A 24,668-nucleotide genomic window follows, 5' to 3' on the forward strand; every position below is an offset into this window, starting at 1 on the left:
TTTGCTGCCCTGGGAAAATGTGACCGTCACCAGGATGAGTTAGCAAATCCGTATGGCTGGAGTTCTAATTTGATTCTGTATAGACTGCAGGTTGATCTCATATCGCTATAAAAAAAAACCTTTCCACTCACAGTAATTTAATAAAGAAATGCAATCATTTGCAAATATGAGCCTGGAGGTTTTCTTTCAAGGGCCAGTATCTCCACACTGTGTTTTATAAGGTCAGTTTTCATTGTTGTTCAGTCATTTATACTTAATTTAGCTTCTGAGTTCCTGTTTCCAAAAGGCATGTGGGTGCTTTAAAAAAAAAGCTTTTATTGATGCAGAGACGAGGTGCGTGAAACCTTTGAGGAAAAGGGAAAGTTCATGTAAACTTACTGCTGTAGGATAGAAAGGCCGCAGTTCTGTTTCCTGCCAGTCAAGCTATCCTGGAGCTGAAAATGCAGCAGTGTGTCCTAGTGTGGTGATTCTTTGCTATGAGAATTGTAAATTTAAATCAGTCTTGTTAGTTTGAAGTGGAAACTTTTAAGATAAATATGAAAATCAATGATACCTCAGTGTATGAGAATCAAAATAATTTTTCCCATCGGTCATATTATTTAGCTGCTTTTTATCCATTGTCTTTCTGCACTGTCCCCCTACCTCCCCACCCCCCACCTCCACTCCTTTACATCCAGAAGCTGTTAGCAGGAAACAAAGAGACGCCTCTGCTTCAGCACAGAACAGATATTGCAGCCGGTGGCTGCAGGAGATGGACTCTGAGCAGGGACAGGACAGAGGGATCTACTCTTAATGCTGATGGACACAAGTGTAGCCGCCGCCTTCAAGGCCAACACACTGAATTTAATCAGTGTTTCTGGAATTGAAGGGTAGAGCACCCTCCTTCTTTCTTACTCCCCCTCGTATAATTCCACCTCTGTTTGATTCCGCCTTAAAGGTTTATTTTCAGTGTTGGTTTGATTGAGGATGCATATTGATATTGATTTCTAGGTGACTAGCGTCAAGAATAATACATCATTGAGCTCCTTTCATAAGTTTGATGTGCTGGAACAAGACCAATTATAAACTGAGTTATTCTGAATATTGTCCTGCTAAATATGTCAAGAACTATGATTTTACCCTACTAGTAAGCTAACAACTTAGCCTGCTGCAGTGTCATGGATGCCGGCAGAAGACATGAGAGTCCTGGATCAGAGATGAATTCATGGAAGTAGCAGTAGACAGAGTATTAGCGTTATTTGTACTAACCACTTCCCCAAAGTCCCTAAAGTTAACGTGGACCCCTGTGCTGGTGTATAGATGGGTATGATTTAAATGTCACTGTTGTGTGGTGATGGCAAGTTTTGGTAGCTGATAATCTGAGTTGGGTTTGATTGGCTAATGTTGTTTTATAGGTCAGGGAGAAAATATCCTTAAGTAAATATTTACCCTGATTCTTCACTCTCAATTGGTGTTCCCCCATCCCAGTTTTATGATAAAAAATAATAAGCACACATTTTATAATAAAGAAAACATATTGACTTATTTATATTCTTTACCCTGGGCTCCAGGTAAGGGAGAGGAGGAAAGAATTGTTGGACCCCAGCCGTCTGTGCTGAGTGGAGGAGGTAAGAAGTGGTAAAAATTGGCTCCACCAGTAGCCCTCCACAAGCAGCAGCTGGAACACAATGTTCTAGTTTATTTCCACTCTAAGCCTTGACTCTGATTTAGTTTCAAAGCCCCCTTGGTGCCCGAGCCCCAGCTTCCTCCATCTAATGAGGGCTGACTTTCTTCCTCACTGTACTAACAAAGGAGTAGATTGATTGATTTTCAAAAAAGGCCTTATGAGAGCACCAAGGATATCATTCACTCTTATCAGCACCAAATTCAGCCAAAAATTTCCACCTTCAGTCTTCCAAAGAAAGTTTGGCTCTTTCTAGGGTGGGTCACGGAATGTGGGAGAAGTATGCCCCAAATTCAACGTAGCTGCGAGGCAACACCTGGGAGAGGCTGCCCTTGGGGAGCGTGGTTACTAAATGACTCCAGGAAATAATGATTATCACCCTCCCCTCCTCTCTTATAGAGCTGTCCATACTTGCCTTCCTCTGTTTCCCAGCCAAGACTTCACTGGGAAATTAATCTGTATGTATTTAACGCTTCCTTTCAAACCATTGTTCTCTGGGAACCAGCAGATTCACACACAACCTCAGACAGCCCTCTGGATTAATTAGGCTTAGCAGGTTTTCAAAGGACCACAAACAGCTCTTCAGCCTCCCATTACTTCTTAGGCAAGAAAAATTGATCTCCATTTGTCCTGTGTGTGAGACCAGGTGCTTTTAGCAGCTGGTCCCATTCCATAAAATGCAGGCTCTGTCATAATAGTTGTCTATAAACATCTTCTTGCGGTCAGTGTTTACTCTCCTGTTGCCCACTGGGAACCTGACATGCTCAGATGGATGTCTGCTTTGGTAAAAAGGTCTGAGTTACAGAATTCTTTTCTGTGTTCTGAGTTATATCATGTTTTCATGGCATTGTAGTACAGGCCAGTGCCCAGTGGTGGTGATCCAAGTTACTCTCGATTACACACGGATAGACACTCGTGGTCCGGCTTGGCAGCACCCCTTTGTGGGTTCACACTGTGTGCCAGGCATCAGTAATCGATGGCTGAATGCCCAAGATGATTTTCAAAGGCACCTGGAAATTGCACCTTCTAAGGGCCTTGGCAAAACAGTCTAGGATATCAAACTTTTATAGCTCCCTCAAGCCCCCTTTTGATGGAGTCAGGGCATGGATTAAAAAATGCGTGTCTTTGGCCTTCCAGTACCTCCCTGGCTTTGCCCCTGTCTTGTCTCCTACCTCCCTGTTTTCTTGTTCTCCAAACTCCAGACTTCAGCTTTTCCAAGCATCCAACCTCACCTGCCAACCCCCAGAGAGCCCAGACTCCAGAATTATGACAGAGCATCAAAAAACAGAGGAACTACTCAAAACTTTCTTTGCATAAAGCACTTTTTGGGGGAGAGGAAGGAGGGAGAGATCTGTTCTGAAAAGATGCCCGCAAAGCCAAGTGAAAGAGCCGCACGTGTTCAGAGGGAGGGTTCTGAGCTCGATTCAGGACCTCCTTTCTGGATGTGCTAGTGTGTCCTTGCTTATCTTAAGGCCATCCTGGGATGGTCAAAATCAAATACATTTTAATTGAATTAATAATTTTACATGCTAGAGGACAGGTTCAAGTTTTTGGAAGAAGCCAAAGAATAATCATATGATAGAAAAACTTCGAGTTTTACCTGTTGGTCGTGAATGGGAGACCTTTTATTTTTCCAAGTCATGTGGTGGTATTCCGTTTCTTCTTTCTCAGAGGTTGACTTTGAAGTTTACAGATTCTAATGGTGGATGAGAATCGTCCTGAACAGAAAAGGGGATTTGGAAGCACGAATTAGCCGGGAAGGTGCTGGAAATGTTAGCAAAGTTATTTCAATACAGGTGGATGGGGAATGTGGGGGTGTTATGTTTAAGGCAACTCAAAGAATTGTAAGAAAATTACCCTTGGCCTAAAAGTCTCTTTCTCACCAACTTGCTAGAGTGTCCATAAGTCATTCTCTATACTTTGTCTTTAGGATGACCTTAGAAAATTCTGTGGCCAGGAAGGAATAAAATAGCCTGTCATACAGTTCCCTGAAGGTGTCAGGGTCTTATTTATTGCTAGGAAGCCAGGAGAGGACAGGGAAATGGTGCCAAACTAAATATAAACTCCTCTTGCTTTGTAATTTTGCTGAGGGTGTACTCTGCAGAAGGAATAAAATGCTCTCAGTCATGGAACCTTCCAAGGTTCTTGGAGCTTCCGTGAGCATAGAAATGGGAAAGGTACTCAGGAGCTTCTATTCCGAATCAATGGGACAGCCTTTTGGATGCTGAGAAGAAGGTCCCTACGTACAACCCATCAAGTTGTTCAGAGTTTTAGTGCAAAAGGTAGAGTCTCAAAAACAATTTTAAAGGAATTGCCCCTCCAGGTGAAATCTTTTTCAGATTTTTGGGAAACATCCAAGAGGCCTAGGACCACTTGGACATAAAAGGAATGTTTCTATTTTTGCAGGGTGATGTTTTGTCCTTGACACTGGACAGGATTGTTGGGATGGCTTGCTCTTGTAACCCCCAGAACTCTTCCTAGGAAAGTAGCATCCTTGATTATTGAATGCAAAAGTGATTTAGATGACCCATTTCAACACCTCCTTTTACGATGAGGGAACTGCAGTGCTGGGAAGGTAACAATTGAAGAAACCGAATTGTACAGCAAACATAGCATAGTCTTGGGAACCAGACAGACCTCCATCTCCCACTCAGCGGTTATGTGAACCTGGGCACATGAATCAGTATTTCTGAGCCTCAGTTTCTCCTTTTGTAAACAGTTCTTAGGGAATACCTACTCAATAACTAAACTCTAAACTTGGCCAGTATTATTTTATTTGCCATTTTGTGTTTTTAAGTTGAGACATAATTTACATAACATAAAATTCACCATTTTAAAGTGGATATATTCACTGCGTTTGTGTAGTCATCACCGCTATCTAATTCCAGAACATTTCCATCCCCCCCAAAAAACCCTGTGCCTATTAGCAGTCAGTCCCAATTTTCACTTCCGTCTAGTTCCTGGCAACCACTAACCTGCTTTCCATCTCTGGATTTGTCTATTCTGGACATGGACTATTAGTGGAGTCATACAGGTGCTGTGGCATCTTTCACCTGGCATGTTTTCAAGCTTCACCTAAATTGTAGCATATACATCTTCAAGTAATATTCCATTATATGGATGTAGCACATTTTGTGTATATGTTCATCAGTTGATGAAAATTTGGGGCAATTACCATTGTTTTACATGGTTGAGCCAAAGGCAGAACTTTGGACGTCTCTCAGCCCGACCCTGTTTTTACTACTGCGCCCTTTTTCATAACATCTGAGTATGTGCATTGTATTCATAGTAGTGGTTTGCTCGAAGAAACCCCTATAGCCTGGCTAACCGCTGTTAGGATTTCATACCTTTACAAGAATTTTTCTAGTCTGAAAAAAGAAACCACGGCAATCCAAGAAAATAAAATCTAAACATTGTAGAAAAGTTATGCTGAAAACCAGGTTTGATTTTCATTTTCTGCCTGCCAGTGGACTGGTCTTCATCCCACTATGTTTCACAGAACACCCTGAGCCTTGCACTGTGTCTTCTATCTGCCTGGGTTTTGTGCGTGAGTTCATTACCGTGGTTTATAGCCCAGGATCAAAGAGAGTTTTTATTAGCTTTGGTTGATGTTTAAAGACCCTTCTGTTTTGTTCACTTGACTCCATGGCAAATTCAGAATTATTCTCTGCTGCAGCGTGACAGTCACTGTCATTGCGTTAGGTATGGGGAATACATGCCTTTGGCCCAGAACTTAGTACTGGGTGGCCTCACAGTGGGTGACCTCGCCTTCCGACCTGGCCCCTCCCCATTCGCCGCCCCAGCGCTGGGGCCTGGTGTGCAGGCCTGGAGGGAGCTGGCTGGCTTGGTGCACTTGGGAAAGCTGGTTTTCGCTTAGTGGAGATGAAGCCTTCTGCGGGGGGGGGGGGGGGGGGGGGGGGGGGGGGGCTGGTTGTTGACACTGTCTGCGTGGGAGCCGGTGACGTGTAGAATGTGGCAGGGTGCCAGCGGCGAAGGCGTGTCCCTGGCTCACTGGGGTTCGTGCTTCCTTATCGTGGGGGGCACGGGCGGAGGGTCCAGCCCGGCCTGCTTTCCTGACTTTGAGCGAGTGTTTTCTTAGCTAAACTTCAGTGCTCCGGTGTGATCACCGCTAATTACTCCTCTCATCTGATGTCCTGTTGTCTTGTTATTCTTCCAGAGCTGGAGTGGCATTAGGGGGCTTCACATGCACCGTCTCATTGGGGGGGCTTCACATGCATCGTCTCATTGTGTGGCGGCTTCACATGCACCGTTTCATTGGGGGGGGGGCTTCACATGTATCATCTTGTTATGTGGGGGCTTCACATGTATCATCTTGTTATGTGGGGGCTTCACATGCACCGTCTCATTGTGTGGGGGCTTCACATGCACCGTCTCATTGTGTGGAGGCTTCACATGCATCGTCTCATTTATGTTATTTCCTGCTGCTCGGTGTTTGGCAGCCCCGAGGTACATGGAAAACAACTGAGCCCGGCCCTTGTTTTCTTCAAGCTGAGGGTCCCTCTTTCCTCCCCCAATTCCTGGTTCACAGTTTGCACAGCCGTCTTGTCCTGGTCACCCTGTGTATGTGTGTTTTCCACTCTGTCACTGTTCCTCTTAATGTGATGCCCAGGCGTGTGCCATGAACAACCCAGACTAGAGCCATTACCGAGAAATGAGCTGACACTCATTCAACATGGGACACGCATGCCAGTGCTCATACCAGCTGCCTCCTTTTTTTTTTTTTTTAATATGTTGATCTCAGAGGAAGGGAGAGGTAGAGAGAGAGAAACATCAATGATGAGAGAGTCATTGATCAGCTGCCTCCTGCAAGCCCCCTCTTGGGGATTGAGCCTGAAACCCGGGCATGTGCCCTCACCAGGAATCAAACCGTGACCTCCTGGTTCATAGGTCAACCCTCAACCACTGAGCCATATCGGCCAGGCACCAGTCGCCTACCAGCCAACACCACTCCACCCCAGTCCTGTTTCACTTTAACTGCTAGGAGGCAGAGGTTCCTGTTGTGCAGTTGATTTTTTTATCCTAAGAGCAGAACTTTCCATTCCCCCCAATCTGTGTTACCTGTTCTTTACCCTGGGGGCTTGCAGCGTTATTGCAGCAGAACTGTGGGAATGGGAGGCTAGGCGAGTTCCAATGCAAGAAATTGCTGAGTGGAGGGTTTTGTTTGTTAATGGTATGTTAGGATTGGTTCTGTTAATAAGAAAATCCTTCTCCGATTACCTATCCTCGGGTACTTTCGTTAGTCAGTTCTAGTTCATTTGGTTTTTCTGCTTTGCTTTGGAGTCATTTTTAGCATCAACAGTTATGTAGATTAAAAGAATGAACCGGGCAGGCGTTAAGTGTCCTTAGGGAGCTCGGTACCTCAGTCTGCTGGCCAGGTTCTTAACCGCACGGGTCCTGCGTGGGCCGTCGGATGCGCCAGCGTTGCTCGGGAGGCTGTGCCGAGGGCTTTAACCCGCTTTCTGTTCGCTGCAGTTACCTGGCTGAGCAGTGCTGGAATGGCGGCTTCATCTACCTGATCATGCTGCGCCGCTTCAAGCACAAAGTCCAGTCTCCTTACAACGGCAACGGCAGCAACAGCTCGGAACCGGGAGAGACGCCGACCTTGGAGCTGGGTGACCGGACTGTGAAAAAGGGGAAAAGAACAAGAAAGTTTGGAGTCATTTCCAGGCCTTCCACCCACAAGGCCGCTGAAGTATCCAAGAACAGCCCTGGCTGGGAGCTGGACAATGACCCCGCCTCTGAGCTGGACAACGGCCCCGACCCTGAACTTGGAAATGGTCATGCCTTCGAGCTAGAAGATGGTCCTGACTCTCTCAAGGAAGTGGCTGGGTCCCATCTAGACAGGTCCGACGTGGACAGGGGGACAGAGCATAGAGTTCCAAAGACAGAGGCTCCTCTGCCCACCAACAATGACAAATGCCACTTCTCAAAATCGGGGAAGACGGACTTCCAGTCAAGCGACTGCCTGGCGCGGGTAAGGTCTGGTTTGATTCTAGAACCTGAATTTTTAAAGTAATATTTTTTTAACTTGCATTTAAAGTTTAGAAACTATGTCTAAGAGGACCTTGCATTTAGAAGCCAACACATTTATTAAGATAAATGATCAGAGGACATAGCAATAACAACCAAAAAATCCAAGTCATTTTATCCCACTTAAATAAAGAGCAAGTCGAGTGATCCTAAGTGGAAAATTCAAGCCTGCTGTGGTATAATTTAAATCATATGAGGCCCAGATGAAGTACTTGAACTGCATCATTATTTATCACCGCTGTCACCAGGAGAATTGCCACTGCGAGGCCAAGAATTCCTGGTGGCAGTCGATAGCATAAATATCCAGGCCTCGGTATTGCACAGGAAGGATGTCCAACATACAGGGACGCATCTGCTTTTATTTTTAACACTTCAGAACCAGCGACACTTTCATGGGATCATGTTATTACATTGCTGAATTCCAGCAAAGTTTAGGAACTTCACAAAACTCTCTGATACTATGATATCCAGCTGTGATGGTCAGGCTGGTCTTCCTACCTAAAGGCAAAGCAGATGTGGATATTCTGAATGGCACACTTCTAGCCTCAAAATGTCTCCCCCATGATAACCAACACTCTCATGAAGTTACATTTCTTTAGGCTAATCCTCTTGGCAGATACTCCTGTGGATTCTTAACGGAGCAGTAACTTCCTAAGTGGTTCCTGATTGGTGTCTTCTCTGAGTCAGGAGGCGCCCCTAGGGATGACAGGGAAAGCTGGAAATGTGGAAAACGGGCCCAGAGGGAAGTATCCAGTTCAGCTTTGTTGGGAAGTAGAGCCCTGTGAGTGGATGTAATTTCTAAAGACGGTTTTATGCATATTTCTGCAATTGTAGCCAATCTGTATAATGGGTTGAGAAGAATCAAAATAACCCTCTCTTATGGGACCAGATCCCTTCATTTGAGGAGCCAGGTGATCATCATAAAGCCTTTCACAGAGGTGGCACTTGCAGATGGAATGTGGAAACAGATCAGAAGAAAAATCAATGTCTCTATTAATGATTTTTCTACAAGTTATGCTCCCCCCCAAAGAGAATTAAGGTCAAAAAAAGATTATAATGCCCCTCCCTCCAAATTAAGGCCAATAAAAATATGGCCCCTTCTGTCATCCAAAAGTAGAATGTTCTTATAAACCTTTTATAGGCCAAAATGGCCTAAAGCAAAGAAGCAATTCCTATTCATTTATATGGGGAAAATTTTGTGTTCCCAGACCCCAAAAATAACCTACCAAATCACACCAAATAACACACAAAATCTAAAATAACACTAACATATAGTAAAAGCAGTGCCCCTCTCGCTGCTCCGGGTGCCTGCTGCCCCTATAATCGTTCCCTGCAAAACCAACACTGGACACTATTTTCGCTTTTTGTACTTTTCTGTAAAAGCAAAAATCCTCTTTGGGTTTCTTTCAGTTAGTGAGAATAGGTCTACTGTAGGTCTTTGGTAAAAGCTAAGTGTCGTAACACTGACTTTCGAAAAGCAGGTAATACCTGCATTATAATATGTTCCTATCAGTGGACACTATATCTTGATATGATTCCCCACCCCCGATGATTAGATTGTAAATACGTAGAAGGCCTGAGGTGAAAAAAGGTAAGTTAGGGGGTATTGACATCCTTAATTATTTGGAAGTTTTCAGGTACCAAAGGTTTAAGGTTGACTCTCACATACAATTTAAAGAACAGGCTTTCATTTGTTGTAGGATAAGTGGAAATAATTTGGAATGATTTTAAAAGAAAACACACACACACACACCCCAAACTTTTAAGAAAGTACCATCCTCTGCTCATCTTAATTAAAGGCAAGAACATAAATTTCATCTTCTGCATTAGACTATCTGAAGACTACACCTATCAGAGTACCTGATTTTTGTGCTTAAGGTCAAATGTCCAAGAAAATGTAAATGAAATAGTGGGGGAAAACCCAACCTTGATCTATTGCGTTTGGAGCATTTTTTAAAAGCCAGGTGCCTATAGAAAGAAGAGACTTGCCATCTGGAATTCACATCCTTTGTCACTGTCCATAATCTATAGACTGATGACTGACTTTTGGTCTTGGAAAGTCAGAATGGGCCACACATCTTCGACACAACCATTCCAGCACCCTTTTCAACCCTGGAAGTATCATCATTAGCTGCATTAATCTAAAATTGATAGAAGTAGCTTCCCAGTGGTACCCAAATTGGAACCAGTAGATCTTCACAGAAGTTACTTAGGTTCTTGGGCTGAGTGGAATTTTATATTTGCTCCAGGATGAGCCCAAGGTCATGCTAAAATGGAATTTCCAGAAAAACAAAAATTTGCTATTTACCTTGTAAGCCTTTTAGGGGAAAAATTCCATCCCATTTGAATAATGGGAGATTAAACCTGTCAGCATTGTTCCATTTCTGCTTTATTAATGATTTAATATATCTACAAAGACTTAATAAATTACAGAAAAGGCTTACAATGATCGTTCAGACCATTTTTATTTGTCAGGTGCTTCTTTTTCATAGACTGTTATTTGTTACAGGTTTTTATATTCGGTTCTCTGAGAGCTATAGGAAAATATTTCCTCTTAACAAATATTTTCTTTTAAAAAAAAACTGCTATGGTTCTATAAAATATTAACACATAATGATAGGTATGCAACCAGATTACATTTTTAAACTACAAAAGCTGGACCCATCATCTAAAACAAAAGAACCTCCTAGGACCTAGATAAGCAGTTTTAGAAATGCGTTCAGTTACTTACTCCATCTGGGAGGAATCATTACTCCTCTAAGGTGACAGTGTTTGCAAGCCTGTTTGGACCTATTTTTTGTAATGCCGCATGGTAAAAACGACTACAACCGAAGGCAGTCTCATAACAGGAACACTCCTACCGTTTGCCAGGCAGGTGAGTTTATTCCCCGCTGGCCGTGCGTCTGTGGGGAACGTTGTGGTCTTACCTAGTGCTTGTAATCTGCCCTCTACAGGGCCAGACCTCTTCCCTGGGCCTTGAACAGAGTCTGAATCTGCAGGGAACGATGGAAACGCAGGAGATGGACACTCAGGACATCTCCCGGGTGGTCCCTGATGTTTGCAGCAAACAAAGGCAGCATCAGGATGACCCTGTTCTAGGAAGCCCCCGTGGTCACTGAGTGAACTTGTGTCCTCCTGCATGGCCATGTCTCCTGAGTCCGTGTCTGCACCTCACCTCTCTCCTGAGTCCTGAGTTTCTACCAGCTGCCTGCAAGATGTCTCCGTCTTGGATATTTTCCATCATCCCTTAAACTCAGTGCACCACTTTCCCACACCACTGAGCCTGCTCCAGTGTTCCAGGCATCACCACCCACAAGCTGCCCAAACGAGAAACCCGAGAGTCAACTAGTGACCACTCGACCTGGTTTGCCTAGAACTTTCCCTGGTTTTGCACTGACAATCCCATGTCCTGGGAAATGCCTTTATCCCAGGTTGGGGACAGTTGGTATCCTGGAGTCAACTGAAATGCTTCCCTCTCTCTTACACCATGTCCAGTCAGTCACCAGGTCCTGTCAACTGCTGCGCCCTGTGGGATCTCCCTGCTCACCCCGCTTCTCTTTCCCCACTGCCACAACTTCAAGACGGGGCAGGCTCCTTTCATATCTCATCTGGGTGGTCATAGTCATCTCCTACCCATCTCACTGCCCCCACTCTCCTCGCGTCACTGCAGTCCGAGACCTTGGTAAAGGGCAAACCTCACCATGCATGCGCCACCATCCCCACATACACTACATACACTCTGATGGGCCCGCTTTGCCTTCAGGGTAATATCCAGGCACCTGGGTTACGTAGCAGATAAGGCCCAGAATTATCTGATCCCTCCTTAACTTTCTGCCTCCCTGATTTGGGCTAGATGAGTTATAGGTTTTTGTTTTTTCCAAAAGGCCATGCTCACTCTTATCTCCGAGCCTTTGTAGATGCTGCTCTTACTGTCCTGTCTTCTCCCCTCCCCAATGTAGCTTAGCTTCTACCTTTCCTGGGGAACCAAGCACCATGACACCCTCTCAAGGAGGCTCCGTAACACCCCTGTCACCTGTCCCATCTTTAGGCATCTCCTCTCTGGGCTCCTGCAGTACCCACTGCTTATCTTCATCAATGCATGAATCCCATGTATTCCAAATACCATTTGGCTGTGTGTTCCCAGTAGACTTTAAGGGCAAAGACCTTATTTGTCTTTCCTAACTCAGTACCTTGCTCCTATAGGTGCTCTGTAGCTATTAATTAACAAAGACACCCAAGAGCACCAGGCCTGAGAGATGGACACCAAGTTCCAGCCCCAGCTCTCCCATCCCAACTCTGGGGCTTCCACCTTCTCACCTGGAAACTGAGCCTTTTGGTCGGATGACTAAGGGCCGACTACTTTGACATGATCACACACTTCTTCACAGCTTACTGACTCCTCTAAGTAAGGGAGGAGCAGACGGTCTCAGAATAGGGCTATAATTCGAGCCAGAGAATTTACAGCAGTGAAATTCTAGCTGGGTGGTGTTTCTTCTCACATTTGGGGCAAAGATGCTGTTGTAGAATTTTATTTTTGGTTCCAGAAGAAGATGAGGTCATTTCAATGCTACTGAGCCAGCTCCCTTTAAAGTGTCACCCCTGTTTGGTAAACAAACCCCCTTGTTTGCCTCCATGAAGAGATGCATGCGTGTGCTCGTACAGTAATTGGCACCTTATAGGAAGGGTAGCATTCTGGCAGCATTAATGCAGAGAGGTCCATGGCGTCCAGTTTTGTGTGGTTTGGCTCTTTCTCGCCAGGCTGACAAAGTCTCATTGCCCTTTAAGCCCGTGTGAAGAGAACCAAAGCCTGAGCCATCTGTCTAGACGGGCTGTGTTTCGTAACTCAGTTGTGTGTACAACTGGATCAGTGTTCACACGCTGAACATTGGCAAACACACAGGTCTCCCATCTGAGTGAGCCTCTTAATGTCAGTCTCAATAACTTCTGAAGAACCATCAGAATAGTGGATAAACATCTCATAACTGTTAATTTCATGACATTTATGCATATTGCTATGTGCTAAAGCACTGTTCGAGGTGCTAGAGAACCCATTGGTAAACGAGAAACAAGGTTCCCATGGCATTTACCACATGGAAGGAGCCATAAGCAATAAATAAGCAAATAAACAATTCAGAATGTTAGATAGTGACAAGATCTATAAATAAAATAAGAACTGGTGAAGTGAGAGATGACTGGGTAGTGTCATGGGTGGGGGGTTAACTGATACCGGATATCAGCAAAGACCTCATTAAAGAGGCACTGTTTGAGCTGAAGAGTGTCAAGAAAGGGTAGCCCTGGAAAATCTGGGGGCAGGATGTTTCCAGGGAGGAGCCAGCACATGCATCTGCTCTAACAAGAATGATAGTGTTCCTGGAGCAGAGAAACTGAAGCACAGTGAGCAATGGGGAGAGCACTAGGAGGTGAGCTGGGAGATGAGGGCAGGGCTGGATTACAAAGGATGGTGTATGCCATCACCAAGAGCTAGCTCATTCTGTGTCTATTAGGGAGCTATTGAAAGGTTTAATCTGAGTGCATCATAACAGGTGTTGTTGTTTTTTTTTTAAATATTTTTTATTGAGTTTTAGAGAAAGGGAGAGAGAGAGAGAGAAACATGATGTGAGAGGGATGTGATGGGCTGCCTCCTGCATGCCCCCAGCTGGGGATCAAGTTCCAGGTATGTGCCCTGACCAGGAATTGGACCAGCAGCCTTTCTGTGCAGGGCTCGATGCCCAACCAGCTGAGCCACACCAGCCAGGGTGACGTATGCTTTTTTAAAGTTCACCCTAGATGTGTGATGGAGAGTAGTGGGTTGTAGGAGGAGAAGAATTGAAAAGGAAGACCAGGTTGGAGGCTGTTGTGATACCCAAGCTGACGATGCTTGTGGCTTTTACAAGGTCAGTGGCAGGAAAAGAGCAGGAGGACGTGGGTATGGGTCTGTTTTGCAAGTAGAGCTTACAGATCTTGCTCATGGTTTGGGTTAGGGGCTAGAAGGAGGAATCAAAGATAACTCCTGGGCTTTTGGCTTTTGCATCCTGTTTATCTTGAGTAGATGATAGTATTTTTCTTACTGAGATGCGAAAGCCAGGGGTAGGAGGGGGAGAGTCCTGTTTTGACCATACTGAAGTGTATGTTAGATACCCAAGTAGAATGGTAAGGAGGCAGTTGAAAGTATACTTAATATTATTATATTTAAGTTGGCCAGTTGGGTTTTGGCCAGTACCAGCTTTAGCTGAATAAACTTCAAAGACTGATTGTATTTTTAACTGAGCACTGCTTTCAGCTATAGGCAGATAAATTTAATACCATACTGACAGTCGTACAATTGAGACTGATAACATCTGCCTCTTCCTGTTTGTGCCTTCCTTTGTGTACCTCTGAACTCCTGATTAGATGACCAAGAAATTCCAAGGCAAGGAAACTTGCCTTGCTTTCTGTGAACTCTCTCCTTATAGTTCCCACTTCCAATTATTTTTTTAAAAATCATATTATTGGATAAAAGTGAAAAGAAAATGATAATCTGTTTCTTGACTAGTAAAACTGGAGGCTATATTACAGATGGGTCATTTTTTCCATCTGAAGCCATTTTTATTAGGTATGTGTTTTGTTTTGCTTTGCTTTTAACTTGTATGTGTTTTGGGCAGGGGCAGGGGTATGGAGTGGGGGTGGGGGTGCTCTTGATGAAAATTGTCTTTAACTTTTCTGTTAGAGTATATATTAGGCCATTATTCTTTCCCAGTTATCATCGTTTTGCATGTTTCTTGTCACAAGTCCTATTTCCAAAAGCAAATAAAAATTAGAACCATATCTAGCATTGTCACACAATGTAGAAACCATACTTAACATGTTCTGTTTAACAAAATAAGGGTAGGAAGGGGGAAATGGTGGTGTAACTAGTAGTGGGATGGATAGGCTTTTACTAATTTAGCCATTTCTTATTTCTAGACTCTAATAATGGTCCCTGTTGCTCTTGGGAAAGAGTTCCACAGCTTTTCTTATTTACTGGGAGAGTGGGGAGCAGTTCCACATCTTCAAGACTCCAGGACCCATTGGCATATCTTCCAAGGAAAAAGCAAGGCAGGCCACTGTCTGCTCTAGTTTCCCAACTGCATCATGAGGCCCAGGAGGCAGCCACAGGCTGACCCATGTGCTAGTGTGGGATGCCCAGCGAGCCAGGACAACAGAGAATCAGCACATCCCTGAATTTGTTCCCTCTGGGGCTATCCATTCGCTAGGCCATAGGCGCTCATGGACTGGAAGTATTGAAAGTTGCCATCTTAGTGTTAGCACTGATTCTCGAGGATGGCTTCTTGAATTCGTGGGGCTAAGTGAGACGTTGAAGGCCAGGGAGGCTGTTTCTGAAGGGAAGAGAGAAAGGTGTTCCAGAGGTCACAGGCAAAAAACTGAAAGCCATGGAACCCACAGTGAGCCGACTGGATGATACCGAGATCGTTGACAAGTTCATGAACTGCTGTGGTAAGCCAGTGACTTCTGAAGTTACATCTGGCCAGACAGGCTTCGTGTGTCTGTGGTGAGTGGATGAAGGAGACAGTTGGCACCCACTGCATGTTTCTGGGGTAATGGAGCCCTACCGAGCAATGCTATACTAGAAAAAGTTAGGATCCAACAGGTCTCTGTCTGGTAATAATTTCCCCAGACATTCCTGTTGCTGCACATCAGTGACCGTTCAACATCTGGTTTTTTTACTATTGCATAAAATTTCATTTTAGTTTCTGACAGTGTGTATTTCAGATTTTCTAAGTGCTTCACATTCTTTCTCTTTTGCAAGCAGCTTGAATGGGCAGGTTGCCTATTTCTAGGGGGACAGTGGCTTTGTCCATATTGGACTTTAATGGTTCCATTGGACCTTCATGATGGGTGAAGAAAGCAGATGGCTTTTGTCTTAGATGTTGAAGAATGCATTGTGACCCATACCTGTGTACCTAGAACTACAAAGAACTGTAGGGGTGAGCCCAAATATGACCCAAAATAAACCACTAGGGAAGGTTTTCCTTTAATTTCTCTGAATAATTAAGTAGCTGAGGGAACTCAAACATTTTGCAGTGGGCATAATGTGTGTGTCCTTGGAGTGAAATGGGGAGTCAACGGGGAATGAACTGAACCAGAAAAGCTACCAGCAGTCCAGAGGACTTAAAGACATTCATTAGTTTTTAAAAGGGTAAATTTTTGTGAGTTGAAGCATTTTTTTATGTATTGAAAGCATATATAGACCAATGTCTGTAGAAGTCAATAACAAATTCATCAACTAACTTACTGTTTTGGTTTTTCCTACCAGAGATCTCATTTATATGTTTTAAGGAAGTTTGAGATCTGATTCAATATGATGTTTGTAACATATATGCACATTATACATATTATAAGTACTATATGGCTACCCATCAACATTTATTATGTACCTAGAATGGGGAACTAGATGTTGGGGTCATCGGTACCTGTTTCCATAAATATATCATTTAACCCTAACAACAAACCTGAATTATTCATGATTATCCCCACTTTAGAGGCAAAGAAACTGAGGTTTTTAGGCGTCAGGTGACTTTCAGAAGTACTAAGAAGCAGAGCTAGGCTCAGTCTAGCCAAAGTCTCCTGGCGCCAAGACCTCGCTTGTCTCCCTTTCATCTTCCCGTATTAATTAGTAGCTGCGTGCACAGTGGCATCCGGGCTTCGGGCACGAGGACCCTGCTCGGGAATGTAGCAATCACCCCGCTGCGCTGTCCACTCTCATAGCCTCTAGCCATAGGTGGCTCTTCAACTAAAATGAAATGAAGCTAAAAATTCAGTGTGTCAGTCACCACTCCCATCTCAAGCTCTAAACAGCCGCCTGCGGCCGTGAGTCCATGTCGGGTGGTGCAAACATGGGGCATTCCCACCGTCAGCATCCTGTGGGGCAGCGCTGCCAGCTAGGCCCTGGGCCAGCCCACAGCGTCTTCGCCCGCCACCTCTGTCGCTGAGAGATGAGTGGCCGCTCGCTGGCCGGTCCGCGCCCCGTCTGTACTCTCACCACGTGCTCGCTTTTTCTTCCCAGGAGGAAGTCGGCCGGATATGGAAGCTGGAGCTGATGAAAGAATCAGACGGGCTGGGAATTCAGGTTAGTGGAGGCCGAGGATCAAAGCGCTCGCCTCACGCTATCGTTGTCACTCAAGTGAAGGAAGGCGGTGCGGCTCACAGGTGACTAGTTAACTCTCTCGCTTTCTCTCCCTCCCCCCCTCCCTGCCCTGCCCCTGGCCCGAAGGCTCTCCCGGGGTTGGAGCACCGGTACTGACAGTTGGCCCGGATTATGCTGGAGCCTGGGGCGCCAGGCCCAGCAGCTCTAGTTAAATCCCCCTCTGAGCACAGAAGGTGGCGATTGCTGGAGGCACCGCGGGCTCCGCCCAACCGTCAAGGAGAAACGGGGTTCTTTCTAGTTCACTTTGAGTTTCAAGCAAATGTTACCTATCCTGACTCTGGGATGCTGGTAATACGTGGTCACTTATCAAGACTGTGCCACGCAACACAGTACACATCCTGACATCCTAATTCCCAGAAGACTGGGAAAGAGATTGGTTTTAAATACGACCACGGTTCACGTGTGGTGTGAGGATCCTGCGCGCACACGTACGCGTGTCTCTGTGCTGCGGATGTAGAGGGGGAGAGTAAAGGTGAGCCTTTCTCCTCATGACCTGACAACGGCTCAGACCTCAAACTCCTTTTCTAGTCGGAACAATGAATGACCTGAAGTAGGAAGAGAGACGGTGCTTCAGCAGAGCTGATACAAAAAAGAAGTCCAAGTGGAGTTATAGGGATGTAGCTGTCCCCAAACGCAAGGCATGCTCTTGCCACGCTAGCTAATTGCTCCCATGTACAGTAAGTCCTCGCTTAACATGGATAGGTTGTGCAACTTTAAGCAAAACGATGTATAATGAAACCAGTTTGACCACAGGCCAATTGATATAAACAAGAGTTAAGTTCCTAGAGCACCTCGTAAACATTATAATACAACGATGTTGAACGAAATGTTATTCGAGGACCTGTTGTACATAGGGCGTCTGCTGTTTGCAAGGCATGGTGGGGTGTGTATATGTTGCATGCCCACATGTATATAGTAGGCATATAGAGTTTCACTGGTAAGGAAGGTGAATGTAGTCTGGAATTTATAGTGCTCAGGCCAAGTACCCCGATACTAAGGGAGGTGTGGCAGGCCTGAGAGGGCACTCAGAAGTAGATCTCACGAGGTGGAATTGAGGAGCTGGAGGTTGTTTAGTCCAAAGAATGGAAAACTAGGGAGAGAACCAGGGCACAAACTATCAAAGCATTTCCTGCTCATCAGTCCTCTAACTAGAAAGTGGGAGGCTAATAACTGAAGTCGAGATAAAATTAACTATACTTGTCAGTTAGCTGCGTGGCAGTAATTATGAAGAATGAAGACCTTGGGTGGTTTTTATCCAGAGGAGCATCATTAAATTCCCAAATAATATATGCTTTAAGGCCCTCCCACCAGGTAGCCGTTTTCCCACTAATCCTAGGTCTTAGGTTCTAGCCTGTCCTTGGAAAGTTGGCAAGTAGGAAATTCCTGTGGCCAGGGATAAGCTTACATAGAGCTGTTCTTGTCCATGTTCTCTGTGGGCTGTTTATCGTGGGTCTCTCATTTCTGTTCACCCTTAGCTGGGAGTTATGTGTGTGTGTCTCTCTCTCCACCTCTGGGGTGGATAATTCACACGTAGGTATTCTCGTCAATAACAGAAGAGCAAGATGGAATTAAAGAGGGAAACAAGTAGAGGAATGGGGACGGGGAGGATCTTGGTGGCTCTGTGGATAAAGAAACCAGGGACACTGGCTGAAACCATTGGATTCTCCTTTATTCCCAAACCCCTGGCCTCCAGAGTGGCGCACCACACACCTCCTTGAGGATCCAGGTGTTCGTTCTCTGTGGGTGGTGGTGTGCTTGCTCTGTTTCCCCCACTTTCCATTCCAAACAACCAGGGGGGTCCTTAGCATTTCTTTGGCTTAGGGGTGTTTGAAGGACAGAAGCAGAGGCAGTCAGAAGTCCCTGGTGCCCCTTATCTTCTGTTAGAGTCTGAATTCATAGAAGAGAGTATGATGCATGCCCTAGAGTAGGGGTGGGGAAGGTCCTGCCCTGAGGCAACCGCAGGTAGGACTTGAAATTCAATAACTCTAGGAGCTTTTTTCATAGCTAATTTTTAAGTTGATAATTTTTTATGGCCCATGAATGATGTTATAAATATCCAAATGGCCCTAGGCACAAAAAAGGTTCCCCACCCCTGCCCTAGCAGATGGAGATAGGGGAAGGGAAACTGGCTAGGGAAGGGAGGGTGGAGAGAAGCTGGTTGATCCATTGAAAGTTCCACAGATTGGGGAGAAACGGAGTTGGGTGGGTTTGGGACTATTGAAGAACTGCATGTGTCCCAGGGTGTACCCTGAGTGCTAATACAAAGTCCACAGAGGAGATGGTGGAAACCTAGGTTTAGGGTTTCTCAGCCTCACCAGATTTCCTATTCCATATTTAGCAATGGAGATGGCTCCTTTGGGATTATGAGAGACCAGGCCCTTGGGGGCTCAGTTGGAACCCATGAGACTATTGATGCACCACGAATGAAGGGGCCTGCCCAATGCTCTGGCAGAGTATGCCTCCCAGGCCCTTGACCCACCCAGGGGAGCTGGTTCCCATGAGGTCTGGGTCTCTTGCCAGCCCAGGGAAGGAAGCTCTGCGTCAGCTGTAATTTAATTGAAAGGAAATAAAGAAGCAGAATGTGTTTGTGCACCTATGTCTATAGACCAGCTCTGATAACCTGCAACAGCAATAAGTTAGTTTCTTTGTTCATTTTTGTGTTCATCCTTCTGCTGATGAAGCTTGACTGTAGGGACACAGGATGAAAAGGAGCTGAGAGACTTTATCCTCAAGGTCCTATTACCCTGGGGGAGAGGCGAGATGGATAGACACATGTACTGTGGTGTCACAGGCACCACAGGAAGTCTGGCCAGGGCCTGTCACCTGGAAGAAAGAAAGCATGGGTTAGGGAAGGATTCTAGGCAAGCTTAGGATGCCTTTGCTTTCTTTGGGCTCAGCTCAGTGAATCACTGATGACTTGAGTCACAAGGGAAGGATGGCAGGTAGGACTGAGAAAAGAATGCTTGAGGTCCGGTTCCTCTATCATGGTTTCCACCCAGATGGGACATTTCATTGACATTAATGCAAGGTTGTGTGGTGGTAACTTAAGAATGTGCCTGCTATGAGGTGACCACCTAAAATGATGGATCATTTCACTCCTCTGAGTGGGAACCTGGACCAAAGGATAAAGCACCCCCATCCCAACTATTTCTGGTCATTCCTCTTTAGCCTAGATGTAACTGTTCCTTGTCACAACCCTCCCAGCTCCAGTACAGTGTCCTTTCTCAAGCCCAGAATGCCTTGACAAGGGATTTTTCCCATCTCCATTTCCTTAGGGATGGTCGACTGTCCTTAGGAGATGAACTACTGGTCATCAATGGTCACTTACTGGTCGGCCTGTCCCATGAGGAAGCTGTCGCTATCCTTCGCTCAGCCACTGGAATGGTTCAGCTGGTTGTGGCCAGCAAGGTAGGTAGTTTTTGTGTGTGTTTTGTGTGTATCTCTAATGGTGGTGGTGAACTTGGAGCCCTCCCCATGCACCTTTACCTCGGGCCATTCAAACAGCCATGATTCTACAGTGTAGGCCCACATGGGGCCCTTAGCTGAAGTGTAGTTAATCATTCTGCTTTCTTTTAAGGGTCTTTATAAGGTATATTTAGAAGATGGAAAACCATAATAAGACTAAGGAAAAGGTCAAGATGGTAGGGTGGTGGCAGGACAGGGTCGAGAGAGCAGCAGCTCACCTGGGGAGAAACTGAGGAGGGGAAGTGCAAGTCCGCCCAGCAGCAGGGAGGAGAGGCGTGGAGGTGAGCATCTTCCAGGTCATGGAGGAAGAGTGGCTCTGACTCATGGCCTCACGAGCGTTGGTGCTGGAGGAGATCTTGTGAGTCCTGTTTGTCCAGTCACCCCCTCCCTTTCTTCCTCCTCAGTTTTACAAGCGAGACAGTGAGGCACAGCGTCCATGGCAGCTCCCTTTTCGGTGGCCTTGATGCTGTTCAGGTTCTTGATACACAGTCAGTGTCTGTCTCCTCCATCTGTGGCCGCCTCTTCTTTACGAGGCCCTCGGCTGGGGTCCCTGGTGTGCGTTAAGATAGTGCTGACATCCTGGGCCCCCGGCATCTGCTTCCTCCCTGGGTCTCAACACCCTGAGTGCTCTGGATAAAGGCTGGGGACTCTGTGGCTGTGTGAGGAGGAAGAGTGGGAACTGGGTCTCCTGGTTCTGCTCCATTGTCTCATCAAGCTGTGGATGAGACTAGGAAAGAGCCCACATGACGGAGGCACTAGCAAAGTGTTGTCACGAGGCTTCGCCCCAGTTCATTCCAGTTGCAGTTCAGGGAAGAATTGGGGCGAGCTTTGTGTTCCTGCCAGTATGACCACTATCTCCCCACTTTCCCTGTTATTATTTTTGAACCTTAGCATCTGCAGGTGTTTATCTACAGGGTGGGGCAAAAGTAGGTTTACAGTTATTCATAGTAATACAATAATAAATAATAATACAAGAATAAATTTTGTTTCATGTACTCACAACTGTAAATTTCCTTTTGCCCCACCCTGTATTTCTGCCTCTTAGGTTGTAAGGTCTGATAGTAATGGAGTCTGTTTCCATGTGTTTTTGTTGACCTTGAAAAGTTGTTTAAGGGCTGCTTTTATTGCAAATACATCATCCATCTCCACTTTGGCATTTCAATTCAATAAACAGTCTAATCTCTTTCTCATGAACATATGCCAGTGAGGTGAGCAATGGGAGAGGAGCACACGGTGTATATTTGAGCTCTGTGCTAGGCCTCAGGCCACAGCGATGAATAGAAATGGTGTTCAGTTTGGGGAACCCTCAGACAAGTGGGGGAGATAGACGAGCCATACACTGCAAGGCAATAGCAGACAGTAAAGGACATTAGAGGAAAAAGGAGGGGCAAGTAGAAGGCCTCCTGATGTGATCCAGGAAGGTCTGCAGGAGAAGTTGCTCATGCTTTGCCCCAGGAGGCCTTGGTCATGAGAAGAAGGGTGGTCTAGGCAGAGGACGCTGCTGGTGGAAAAGGCAGTAATAGGGTAAGGGACAATCTGGGGCGTTTGAATGGGAGGTGTGGGTTGGAGGGGAGAATGGAGAGAGATGAGTTTGGAGAGCTGGGCAGGGGCCAGATCTCTAAGATGTTTGTCTCTCAATGAGGGGCTGTAAACTGTATCCTGAAAGCAAGACATGGGAGGGCATCAAAGGATTGGAGGTTCAGGGAGCTTGGATTGTCCATAGAAACATTCATCTAAGAAGCACAGATTGTTCAGGAGGGAAAATTGGTTTGAGTTTAAACTGGGTCCCCACCCCTGACGTTAGAGGTAGCCTTGCAAACGTAGAAATGCAGAACATACGTTCCATATAGTCTTCAGGTTGGGGGCCCAGAACTGCTGGTGCCGTGGGGTGATTCAGGGTCTTCCCTTGTGTTCCCATAGGAAACCTCTGCAGAGGACCTCCTGCGGTTAACGTCCAAGAGTTTGCCTGACCTGACCAGCTCGGTAGAGGACGTGTCCTCTTGGACTGACAACGAAGACCAGGAGCCAGACGGGGAAGAGGACCTAGGAGCTGGCCCGTCTTCCGTCCGGGGAGCAGTAAGTGTGCTGTGGTCCCCCGCAGCTGCTGGAGCGACGTCTCCCCGCAGACGCGCTGCCAGGGTCACGGTCAAAGCCTGAGATGGCCTGATAGGGCGCAGAGTGGGAAAGGACCACAGTGCATTCTTTTTATTTATTTTATGTCGGAACCTTCCAGAGAGATCGATGAGCGTAATGCTCTTCGTTTAAGAAAAGACATCGAAACTGGAAACAGGATAAGAGAGCAACTGGGTATTAAGTTCAGTGACTATAGCAGTTTCTAGGAGGCTTAATAATATGTACAAGGATTTTATTAATACTCTTGATAGAAGGTTTGAAAACTGTCGTGTGTGCGTTTAAACTTAGAGATTTTTGGTTGAAAGTAGAATGTTAACACAAAACTCCTTCATGCAAAGTTGTGTAGATAGGTCTTAAAGTTTTTTAATTTTTTAAAATATATCTTTATTGATTTCAGAGAGAGGAAGGGAGAGGGAGAAAGAGAGATAGAAACGTCAATGATGAATCATCATTGATCGGCTGCCTCCTGCACGCCCCCGACTGGGGATCGAGCCCGCAACCTGAGCATGTGCCCTGACCGGGAATCGAACCGCAATCTCCTGGATCCTAGGTTGATGCTCAACTGCTGAGCCACGCCCGGCCGGGCAGGTCTTAAATTTTTAATCAAACCAGCACTCTCCATGGTCGTAGCTCTTCCTTACACAGCCTATGACACCTCACACCTTCATGGTCTGCTCCTGGCACAGTCAGGAGGACTGTCAGTTAACTGTGCTCTCCGTGTGGCTCTGTGGTCTCCGCTTTATGTGCCACATCTCAGAGGTGTGTCATTTTTAGTGTAAACTCTCGTTAGCCCTTGTTTCCCAGTCAACCAGCCATGGGAAGGGTGCTCCCTTTCTGCCATTTGAAGCCCCTTACAGTTTCTTGGTCAAAGGTTTTCTCCAGAGAAGTTATACTAACTTAAACTTCTGGTAGTTCCCAGTTCCTATCATCACCAAAGACATTATCTTTTTTTTTTTTTTTAAGTTACCAATTAATCACATATTGTTTTATATGCTTATCGCTGTATTTTTTCCAAAGGAATTTCAATGCATTCTGTCCAATACACTTTCTTTGGGGAACTTTAGGTGGCCTTTAAATCTCAAACCCAGTATCACAGTGGAGAAACCAGGACTGATCCTGCCATGACAGCTCCCCCTTCTCCGCCCCTTGGAGTCCACCTCACCCTGCCCCTCCTTCTGCTCCATCCCCTCACAAAGCACTGAGAGAGGAAGGGACACTGGGCTTCTTCCCGGCTCACCACCCAAGTCTGACCACCCATCCTTTGTTGGCCATTCTCCTGAGGTCCAGTTTCCACCAGGAGAACTGGGCCTGAGACTGAGCCCTACAGGCCCAGGAGAAGGGCAGCTGCCACAGTCTGCCCAGGGTCTGCTCTCGGGACCTCATACAGGTGCTGAACTACTGAGAAAATAATATATACAGTGTGTCCCCAAAAATGTATACACACTTCAACAGCTTATATATCTCAGTTTTGAAAATGAAATATATTTTAATAAACACTGCCTTTATAATTATTCAAAGTGTGTGTATACAATTTTGAGGACACCTTATAAATATGTATATATTTTTTAGTTCTATGCTTACAATCCAGGACTCTATTTTGTAATTTTTAAGCACTAATGACCCATGTTAAATGAAAGAAACCTGGTGCTGTTTAGTCAACCAGGTTACCCAGCCTTTTATTCCACAGATGAGAATGATTAGACCTGCTGCCAATCCCACTCAGACGCTGACTGGTTTTGCACCTGTAAGTGGCTGTGTGCTCCAAACACTTAGGCTGAGCAAATGTAATACAAATGCTGAGGACCTGCCAAGAGCGCCCTTATGATTTATTTTTCATGGCTACAATAAACAGCAATGAGATTTTCCTTTCAAAAAGCTCCAGCCATGCTTAGGATAAAACCATATGGTGAATATCAAGTTTGAGGAATGGAGGCAGGCAAAAAGGAAACGGGAATGGGATGGTGAATTCCAGTCCTTTGCATGATTGTCATCAGTCTCAGTGGGGTCTGGTTTCAGCGACAGGGCTCCCTCCCCTCCGCCCACCACCACATCCAACATCGAAGGCTGCCTCTTGGTGTCAGAAATTCTTGAGCCCTTTCCCCCCCATACCAGCTGTGGTCCTGGACCACCTGACCGGCCACTCTTCCTCAAGTCTGTCTGCTCCACTTTGTC

At 45.7% G+C, this 24,668-nt stretch overlaps 1 protein-coding gene across 3 annotated transcripts in view; it reads left to right on the forward strand.

Annotated features, from left to right (window-relative positions):
* The window catches only part of PDZD2 (PDZ domain containing 2), a 295,568-nt gene that overhangs the window by 209,162 nt on the left and 61,738 nt on the right, over positions 1–24,668 (forward strand). For all 3 annotated transcript variants that reach the window (XM_081131387.1, XM_081131388.1, XM_081131389.1), the window contains 4 exons: positions 7,157–7,658; positions 16,758–16,900; positions 20,174–20,306; positions 22,284–22,439. In XM_081131387.1, coding sequence (XP_080987513.1) covers positions 7,157–7,658; positions 16,758–16,900; positions 20,174–20,306; positions 22,284–22,439 — 934 coding nt within the window. The remainder of the gene's footprint in view (positions 1–7,156; positions 7,659–16,757; positions 16,901–20,173; positions 20,307–22,283; positions 22,440–24,668) is intronic.

The sequence above is a fragment of the Miniopterus schreibersii genome (assembly GCF_964146895.1).
Source record: "Miniopterus schreibersii genome assembly, chromosome: 3".
NCBI lineage: Eukaryota > Metazoa > Chordata > Mammalia > Chiroptera > Miniopteridae > Miniopterus > Miniopterus schreibersii.